This window comes from Contarinia nasturtii, unplaced genomic scaffold (genome assembly GCF_009176525.2).
Source record: "Contarinia nasturtii isolate CC-2019 unplaced genomic scaffold, AAFC_CNas_1.1 Cnas_scaffold_4307, whole genome shotgun sequence".
NCBI classification, from domain to species: domain Eukaryota; kingdom Metazoa; phylum Arthropoda; class Insecta; order Diptera; family Cecidomyiidae; genus Contarinia; species Contarinia nasturtii.
In genome coordinates this window covers 82,717-92,376 of record NW_022201602.1, presented here as the reverse complement: position 1 = coordinate 92,376, position 9,660 = coordinate 82,717, and the positions used below count along the sequence as shown (strand labels likewise).

At 36.1% G+C, this 9,660-nt stretch overlaps 2 protein-coding genes across 2 annotated transcripts; both read left to right on the top strand.

Moving 5' to 3' along the window:
* Positions 1-6: 6 nt before the first annotated feature.
* On the top strand, positions 7-3,447 carry LOC116350547 (ATP-binding cassette sub-family A member 3-like). The gene is made up of 7 exons (XM_031782353.1): positions 7-464; positions 528-1,270; positions 1,338-1,631; positions 1,709-2,033; positions 2,104-2,495; positions 2,559-2,892; positions 2,957-3,447. Exons 1-7 carry the CDS (start codon positions 34-36, stop codon positions 3,159-3,161), a joined length of 2,724 nt encoding a protein of 907 aa, XP_031638213.1. The 5' UTR covers positions 7-33; the 3' UTR covers positions 3,162-3,447.
* Positions 3,448-5,259: 1,812 nt separating this feature from the next.
* On the top strand, positions 5,260-9,410 carry LOC116350554 (ATP-binding cassette sub-family A member 2-like). Its single transcript, XM_031782361.1, has 7 exons — positions 5,260-6,803; positions 6,866-7,578; positions 7,673-7,837; positions 7,904-8,234; positions 8,298-8,677; positions 8,746-9,076; positions 9,163-9,410. Exons 1-7 carry the CDS (start codon positions 5,260-5,262, stop codon positions 9,335-9,337), a joined length of 3,639 nt encoding a protein of 1,212 aa, XP_031638221.1. The 3' UTR covers positions 9,338-9,410.
* Positions 9,411-9,660: the final 250 nt, after the last annotated feature.

The window sequence follows — 9,660 nt, the reverse complement described above, 5'->3', positions numbered from 1 at the left end:
CTGCCGTATGAACAAGCGTCCAAATTCTCGAAAATGTTTGAACGATTGGAAAATGAACTGGAACAATTAAAAATTCAGCATTTCGGCGTTTCGTCAACTGAATTGGAAGAAGTGTTTCTCAAAGTTGGAAGCGATCACAAAAGTTCGAATAAAGAATTAACTCAAAATGGAAAGACAAAAGATATCGAGGCTTCGGAGACAGAGTTGCTTAGTGGCTTCAGATTGCATATGAATCATTGGTATGCCATGCTCAAAAAGAGATATTACTGCTGGAAGAACAGCTGGATTCTATTTTTGGTGCAAATCATCGTTTTGATCTTCTTTACTGCAATCAGTGTGACTTTTGCTCGGGAAAGTTCTCACAACTCCAATACTCTTCAAGAGCGTAAACTATCATTAAGTACTTATAAGAAAGGAACAGTGACAATATGTCCGCAATATACCAAAAATGCTACAATTAACAGGTCGGTTAGATGATTAATGATTAAATAATATACTCTTTATCTGATGGATTTCTATCTTTTCAGAATTATTGATCAATATCACAATGAAATATCAATGAGTTCTACTGAAGATTCCAAACATAATTGGACGGAGTTTGGAGAAGAGGGCATTCAAGAGAAATTTTTACATTTTGGTGATTCAATCAAAATTCGAACAAATGCGCGATATTTGGCTGGTTTATCTTTTGATTCAAATTCAATTGTTAATGATAGTATATTTATTGCCTGGTTCAACGGTCAACTTTTTCATTCGGCCCCGCTTTCACTGAATTTAGTGCACAATGCTATCTTAAAATATAAATTCGGCCAAAATTACAGTATCCAAGTGACCAATTGGCCAATACCATTCCGGCCTGAATCAAAAGTAATGCTCACAATGAATGGAAACGACTTGGGCAGTCAATTGGCCATGTATATTTCATTTGCAATGGCATTCATAATTGCATTGTACATCATGTTCCACATTCGTGAACGATCTTCAAAGGCAAAACTACTTCAATTTATAAGTGGCGTGGATGCATCCACCTTTTGGGTGACATCATTTCTCTTCGACTTCGTAGTGTACGGCCTAGTTTCGATGGTATTTTATTTCACGATTTTTGCAATGCGACAAAAGTATTGGTCAACAGAAGAAGAATTGAGGCCTTTGTTTCCGATTTTCGGTCTTTTCGGCCTATCATCATTAGCCATCACCTATGTGGTATCCGTTTTATTTTCAAATGCATCATACGGTTTTGTTAGTTTGGCCAGCATATTTGTGTTCACAGGTAAAGTCCAAAGACAACTTTCAATGAAATAAGATATTAAATAGTGGAAATTATTCATTTATCACAGGTACCACGTTCTTCAAATTGATCACAATTTTATTGAGTCCAATTTTGAACAAATATGAAATCGCAAACCAGTTAAAACGAGTGTTCCTCATGTTTCCGCATTTTTCATTGGGAGATAGTTTATATAATTTGAATAAGTACAGGGTTTGTAAGGAAGTTTGTGATATAAAAACCCAAGAAATGAAAAACTTTACGTCACCAGGTGCTTCATATAATATAGAGATGAAGGTGAATACAACTGAAATGTCGAAATATAACACAACTTGTAATACCGATGCATATTGTACTGATTGTGGTAAGTGGACGTTTTCATTTCAAAGAAACACTTTCAAAATAGCATAATTGTAACTAATATGTATCGTTCGGTTTCAGATATGGGTATTTACGGTTGGAAAGAGCCGGGTATTGGCCGAAATTTAACATATATGGCAATAACAGCCATCATATTTTTCATCATTCTTTGGATCATCGAAAAGAGAGTTATTTCGAGATTAAATCATTATTTCCGTCGACATGGTCCGCAACCACCATCTGCATTGATAACCAATGCAATTGATTGCGATGTGATAAATGAGAAAAACAAAGTGAACACAATGACACCAAACGATTTACGAAATCATAATTTGGTTCTTCAAAATCTTACCAAGTCTTATGGTGATTTTTTGGCTGTGAAAGGAATAAGCGTTGCGGTGAAAGTGTAAGTAGTTTTTTTGCCAAAAATGTTCCTTTGCCAAACAATTTATAGAATTATTTGGGTTTGCAAACAGGGCTGAATGCTTTGGTCTGCTTGGAGTGAATGGTGCGGGCAAGACGACCACGTTCAAAATGATGACTGGCGACACATCCATTTCAAGCGGAGATGTATTTTTATCAGGCTTGAGTCTGAAAACACAATTGGCAGAAGTACAAAAATTAATCGGATATTGTCCACAATTCGATGCTTTGCTTGACAATCTCACCGGAACACAAACATTGGAAATATTTGGTTTGTTGCGTGGTTATCGTAGGAAAGATATATCCGCAATGAGCGCTCGATTGGCGGAGAGTTTAAATTTCACCAAGCACATCGATAAGGAGATCAAAAGCTACTCAGGCGGCAACAAAAGGAAATTGAGCACGGCCATTGCTTTGATGGGAAATCCGGCCGTTGCATATTTAGGTAAAAAAAAACTTATTTCAAATGATGAATTTCAAAAAAACATTAAATGATTTTTTTTTTCAGATGAACCTAGTTCCGGCATGGACATTGGCGCAAAGAGAAATTTATGGGATGTTGTGTCTCAGGTGCGTAATTCAGGAACATCAATTGTACTGACATCGCATAGCATGGAAGAGTGTGAGGCACTTTGTAACCGAATTGCAATTATGGTGAACGGTGAATTCAAGTGCCTGGGATCGGCACAACATTTGAAAAATCAATTTTCGAAAGGTTTTCTTCTGACAATTAAACTACAATCAAATGGTACCAATGCAAAAGTGACTAAAGCAGATGCAAAAATAGCCCAGAACCGTATCAGTGAGGTAATCAGAAGGAATTATCCAGGAGCTCATTTAAAGTATGTATTTTCAAATTGATGCCAAATAAATCAATTGATTAACGATGATTTTTCTGTTTGACAGGGAACAATATCAAGGATTATTAACGTTTTATGTACCACAAACCAATGAACTTAAATGGTCGTCGATGTTCGATCACATGGAATCAATCAAAGGAATACTGGGCATCGAGGACTATTCCATAAGTCAAAGCTCACTCGAGCAAGTATTCTTATCATTTACAAAGCCGTATCAAGATGACGAACAAAGCCCAAGTGATTCTGATTAAGAAATGCACCTTTGCCATTTAGAATTCTATTTTTTTTTTTAAATATTTATTGTGATCAAAATGATGTTATATAAGTCAATGTGTAGAAATGCCACACACAATTCTGAATGTGTGATGTATTTTTTGAAGGAAATCAATCATATCTCATTTATATTCAAACAATGTTTGTGTATCTTGAATATACAACAATAATTGTGTCTACTTGGATAATCCCTATTTTTATACAATAGAAATCTGAATTTTATACACAATAAACAACTTGCCTTCACTTGTGTGAATAAAATAATATGTTTGCGTTTTATTGAATTGCAAAGCTAATGAAGAAAAAAGTCATCGGAGTAACATATGCATAAAAATCTAATCAAAAACAAAATTACTTTTCATTCCAAAATCAATAATTCAACCTAGTTCACTTGTACTTTTGAATCAGACTTGAAACAAAAGCGAAGACTTAAAATAGAATAAAATTGAAATAAATATCCCGATAGAACTGGGTAGAATTCTCGAACTTCAAGAACAAATTTTGGTTGTGAACATTACACGAATGTTAAAATATTACGAATTTAAAAATGGCTGCTACAAATTCTGCTAGAAGCAATGACGTGGAGAGTGGGATTCAGGTAGATGAGTTTCACCGAAGTAACAATCCATTCAGTAAATTTGGGCTTTTAATGTGGAAAAATTCAATACTTCATTGTCGCCATAAATGGCAAACGATCATCCAGATTCTTCTACCGTTTTTAATTTGTTCGATTCTAATACCGATTCGCAGTCTTGTTGAGACCGTAAATTATCCGAATGCTACAAGGCATCCTCCTTTTGAAATCTCCAACATGAATGCACTGAAGTAAGATAATTTTAAAACGAACCTTAACGAATTTATATTTGATAAATGCTCGTTTTCATTGGTTAAAGGAACGCAGACCACGACATTCATATAAAAGAATGGAAACTCGTCTATTCACCCAAGAACGAAGCACTTGACGAACTAATGTCAGAGGTAGTTGCTGCATTAGAGCATGTTACAGGATTTGAAGGTGTGAAGACTCACGAAGAAGTTGAAAGTGTGATGATTGAACGAGAATTAATCTGTGGAATTGTCTTTGATCATCCCGAGGTATTCAATAGATTTCAATCAATAATTCATAATTGACATTGACAAAACATTGCTTCAGGACACACCATCAACAATGCTTCCACCATATTTGCGATTCGCATTACGGTTTCCAAGTGAAACAAGAATAATTGACGATCCGATCAACTATAATTGGCATACGAATCAACTATATCCACAACACACGACGGGTGGCCCAAATCAAAGCCATTCGATGCATGACGGCGGAATGCCTTTTTACTATGGCGAAGCATTTTTGGCGATTCAAGATCAAATTAGTCGAGTTTTTATAAAAATATCTTGCACAGAGTATGCAGATTGTGAATATAAGCAAGATATACCAGAAATTCGAATTCAACAATTTCCCTATCCAAAATATATACACGATAAGCTGCTTTACTGCTTGGAAATGGTGATCAGTTTATTTATCATGCTTGGCTTTGTGCATCCGATGATAGTAACCGTGCAATTCATTGTCGTCGAAAAAGAAAAGCAATTGAAAGATGTGATGTCAATTATGGGAATGCCCGTTTGGTTGCATGGCATCTCTTGGCTCTTTAGCGCCATGATTTTTCTTATCATTTCTATCAATTTGGTGACTGTTGTTTTGACGGTAATTTCATTTCGATTTTTTTAAATTATTAATTAAGCCCTTGGGTCAAAGCCCCTCCCTCAAGGGATAATCTGGGGTAAGGTTCATCAAAGTGTTCTAATATTTTTTAGATGAAAATATTCGATTCGGTGACGGTTATTTTACCAAATTCGGATTTGTTTGCAGTTTGGCTGTTTTTGTTTGTCTACATATGTACCATCCCAATATATTGTATCTTCATGAGTGCATTTTTTGCAAAAGCAAGTGCAGCAACATCGATGGCCGGTCTAATATGGTTCATATCATATACACCGTTCATCTTTCTGGCAATTAACAATGTCCAAGTTCCCTACGTGCTATCGATTGTCTTGTGCATTCTACCAAACGTCGCGATGGCATATGGATGCCGACTGATTGTCGAACTCGAGAGAATGGGAGATGGATTGCATTTTTTCAATGTATTCGATTCAACAGCAAGTGAAAGTGGCCTATCGGTTGGCATCGTTGGATGTTTAATGCTCGTTACATCAATCGTTCTCATTTTTGCAACATTCTGCATTGAACGAGTTTTTAATAAAAGTACCAACGGAAGTACAAAGAATAACAAAGAAGAAAGTTCCGATGAAGAACCTGCCAAACTAGAACCAAAATACTTTGAGCGAAATATTTATGATTATGAGCCAGGCGTCCAACTAATAAACCTTCGAAAAGAATTTGAAAATGATATAGTGATATGCAATGATTTAACGTTTGAAATGTACCGTGATCAAGTAACAGTACTGCTCGGACACGATGGATGTGGCAAGAGTACGGCGATTAAGATGTTGACTGGAATGATTCAACCAACTTCAGGTACTGCAATCATAAACGGCTTCGACATTAACACAGATCGCGTGGAGGCAAGACAATCGATTGGCATTTGTCCTCAGCACAACTTTTTATTGGACGAATTAACGGCCGGTGAACACATTGAATTTTTTTGCCGATTAAAGGGTTTGAGCCGAAGTGACGTGAAAAACGAAGTAAAAAAATATGTTGAACTACTGAAATTGGAGTCAATAATTAACAAACGTGCAGATGAACTATCACGTGGAATGAAAAGAAAAATTGCATTTTGTATTGCTTTGTGCGGCGGCTCAACGGTGATTGTATGTGATGAGCTAACCAATGGTGCCGGTATGGATCCATTGGCCAAACGTGAACTTTGGAATGCATTGGAGAGTGAAAAAATTGGCCGAACGATAATTTTAACGACACAGTTCGTGGATGAGGCCGACGTGCTTGGTGACCGAATCGCAATTATGGCCAATGGTGAATTTAAATGTGGTGGAAGTCCGTTTTTCTTGAAAAAACGCTTCAGCGATGGTTATCGATTGACTTGTGTCAAAGAAGATGGTTGTGATTCAAGTAAGATTACAAAAATATTGAAAAAACACATTCCGGACATTGAAATACATAAAGAAGTGGCCACAGAAGTTTCATACATTTTGCCATACAACGAAATGGGGCATTTTGAGAAAATATGCACTTTATTGGAAAATGGCCTAAAACAGTTGAAACTGTTCAATTATGGCGTTTCATCGCCAGAATTGGACGAAGTATTTCTCAAACTTGGCAGCGACAAAACGAATGAAAAGCCGATATTAGTCGATGATGATACAGTTTACGAGAAATATGATGCGGCTTTTGGATGTTCATTATATGTCTATCAGTGCTTAGCAATGCTTAAGAAACGATATTATTGCTGGATTACAAATTTCAAGCTATTCGCGATTCTACACCACATTCCCATGCTGTTCATTGGTATGAGCATGTTTTTCTACCGAAATGCAAGCAGCTATTATACGCTTCCATATCTCAATATAACATTGGACCCGTATAGCGAAACAGTAACTATGCTTCAATGGGATGATTCCATTAATGAACAAATTAAAATGTAAATCATCACTTGTTTAATCTAGATTCGCAAAAGTTTTAGCGTTTCTTTTAAATTTTCAGCATTTTTGAATCGTATCGCATGGAAACCGACGAAAAAGCTGGCGAAACTCTCGATAAATTTTCCGAAAACATTGAAGAACGCTTCTTAGAATGGGTCAAATCAGTTGAAATACGATCGAATAAGCGAAATTTAATTGGCCTAAGTTCGGACAACGTTGTATTAACGGCTTTCTACAATGGCCAAATATTTCATGCAGCACCACTTGCACTTAATCGACTTTACAATGCCATTATGAAGGCGAAACTTGGTGAATGTGCTCTTGGAATTAGTGTTGCAAACTGGCCGCTTCCATTTCGAAACCAATCAAAATTGATCCAAACGTCGAAGGATAGCAACATTGCCAATCAAATGGCCACAAATACATCGTTTGCAATGGCCTTTGTTATGGCATTCTATGTCATATTTTATATTCGTGAAAGAATATCGAAAACAAAAATTCTTCAGTTTGTAGTCGGCGTGAATAAGGCCATTTTTTGGACATCATCACTGGTGTTTGATATTTTTCTACATCTTATAACATCGGTGATATTTTGTGCTACAGTTGCTGTATTTCGTGAGAAATATTGGTCGACGACCGAAGAGTTAACCATACTATTCATTGTTTTAACATTGTTTGGACTATCAACACTGGCCATTGTTCGCGTGGCGTCATTCATATTCAAGCATGACTCACTTGGATTTGTGGGTTTGGCCGTTTTTTTCATTATAACTGGTGAGATAATACTGAATAATTCGAATCACATTTTCGAACGTATAATTCGAATACACTAATTTGACTCTTTTTCATGCGAACGTCATATAAAAAGGTGTGTGTCCTTACCAATTGATTGCGGTTTTAAGAAGTTCTCCTGTTAACTTAGCACAGGTGGCCGATATTTTAGAAGGGTTTTTCCTGCTTTTTCCACACTATGCAATGAGCTATAGCTTGCTCAACATGAATCGTTATCAGATTCAAGCCGAAACACAACACGGTAAATATGATTTTAGATTCGTTCAATTCAAGAAAGTATAGAACATTTATTTCTTATCAAAAATAGTCAATTCTTCCGATATATCAATTTATGATTGGTCTGAACCGGGCATCGGACGTAGTCTGACCTACATGACCATCGTAACAATTGTCTTGTTCAGTATTTTGCTTGTCAACGAATTTAGACTTGTACAGCATGCTCTTTACTATGCTCATGGTCTCCATAAAAAAGAATTACCAACAATTGAGACAACCGAACGCATCAATCCTGATGTTCAAGCCGAAAAAAATAAAGTCAACGAAATTTCAATGGCCGACTACAGTATAGTGTTGCAGAATCTAACAAAATTCTATGGAAATGTGCCAGCTGTAAAAGATTTATGTCTTGCAATTGAACGGTATGCATCCTTTTTACCAACAAAACAAATAATTTCTCTAATAAATTGAAAACGTTAAAACAGTGGCGAGTGTTTCGGTCTATTGGGTATGAATGGTGCGGGTAAAACCTCAACTTTCAGAATGTTGACGGGCGGAACATCCATTTCAAGTGGCGATGTATTTGTAACGGGCCTAAATTTAAAAAGTCATAAGCTACAAGCCGGATATTGCCCGGAATACAATGCGTTACTTGAAGATTTAAAAGGCAAACAAATACTGGAAATATTTGCATTATTGCATGGAATTCGGCCAGGTGACATTTCAAAAAGGATCTCGGAATTGGCCGATGATTTAAATTTCAAAAAGCATATGAACGAAAGAATCAAACGCTACAAAAGTGGTGACAAGAGAAAACTACAAACTGCAATTGCTCTAATCGGCACTCCGCCTGCTATTTATTTAGGTATGAAATACGACATTTAACAAACGGAGATGTACCATTTTTCGTTTTGTGATGAATATATTTTTCAGATGCACCAAGTTCCGGCATCGATCCCGCTTCGAAGCGAAATCTCTGGAGTGTTATATCGAAGGTTCGTCGATCAGGTGCATCAATTATGCTAACGACTCATAGTTTGGAAGAATGTGAGGCACTGTGTACTCGTTTGGCAATCATGGTGAAAGGTGAACTGAAGTGTCTCGGATCGGCACAGTATTTAAAAAATAGATTCCGAAAAGGATATTTGCTTCAAATCAAAATATCACCGCAGACCAAACCAAGAATGACCAAACTAGACCCCGAAACGACAATGTTACAACTTGTGAATTTTATTAATCGAAATTTTCCAGATGCAACATTAGAGTGAGTTAGCACTTTATTTTTGAACAATTATACTTTTGCTGCCCTTTTTGTTTCAAGCATTGAATAATATTTATTCAATTTAAAAGGCGAAAAAATCACGGACTTTGGACTTATTTTATACCACAAACCAAAAAGAGGCAGCCATCATTCATGTTTGGCATCATGGAAAGAGCCCGTTCGACTTTGGGTATTACCGATTACTCATTAACTCAAACCACCATCGAACAAGTATTCTTATCATTCGGTGAGTCAAGCGCCTAAATATTGCTTTAGAAAAGAATATTCCTTGTATTCATTCACAAAAAAAAGCAAACGAATTTGTTTGAATAAAATAATACTTTATGTTCGTTCCAAACTGCAAATATATTTAAATGTTCATCGACTGCACGAATGCATTAGTTTCTATTGTTATTTATTTGTTTGATCAATAAATCAAATAATGTTCAAAATCAAAATGGCAGAATTATAATGGTTTAATATTCAAACAATTTGTAAACAAAGTTCAGTGTGTCATTCGAACTGAAATTCTGTGATTTTTTTGTTGTTGAAAAGTTTCTCCCAACTTAAATATCGAACAAACTGTA

Coding starts and splice junctions, on each gene's coding strand:
- LOC116350554 (XM_031782361.1), top strand. CDS start 5,260: ATGGCATATGGATGCCGACTGATTGTCGAACTCGAGAGAATGGGAGAT. Junction 7,838..7,903: donor TCAAGCCGAAACACAACACG/GTAAATATGATT, acceptor TATCAAAAATAG/TCAATTCTTCCGATATATCA. Junction 8,678..8,745: donor TCCGCCTGCTATTTATTTAG/GTATGAAATACG, acceptor TATATTTTTCAG/ATGCACCAAGTTCCGGCATC.
- LOC116350547 (XM_031782353.1), top strand. CDS start 34: ATGTTTGAACGATTGGAAAATGAACTGGAACAATTAAAAATTCAGCAT. Junction 1,632..1,708: donor TGCATATTGTACTGATTGTG/GTAAGTGGACGT, acceptor GTTCGGTTTCAG/ATATGGGTATTTACGGTTGG. Junction 2,893..2,956: donor TATCCAGGAGCTCATTTAAA/GTATGTATTTTC, acceptor TCTGTTTGACAG/GGAACAATATCAAGGATTAT.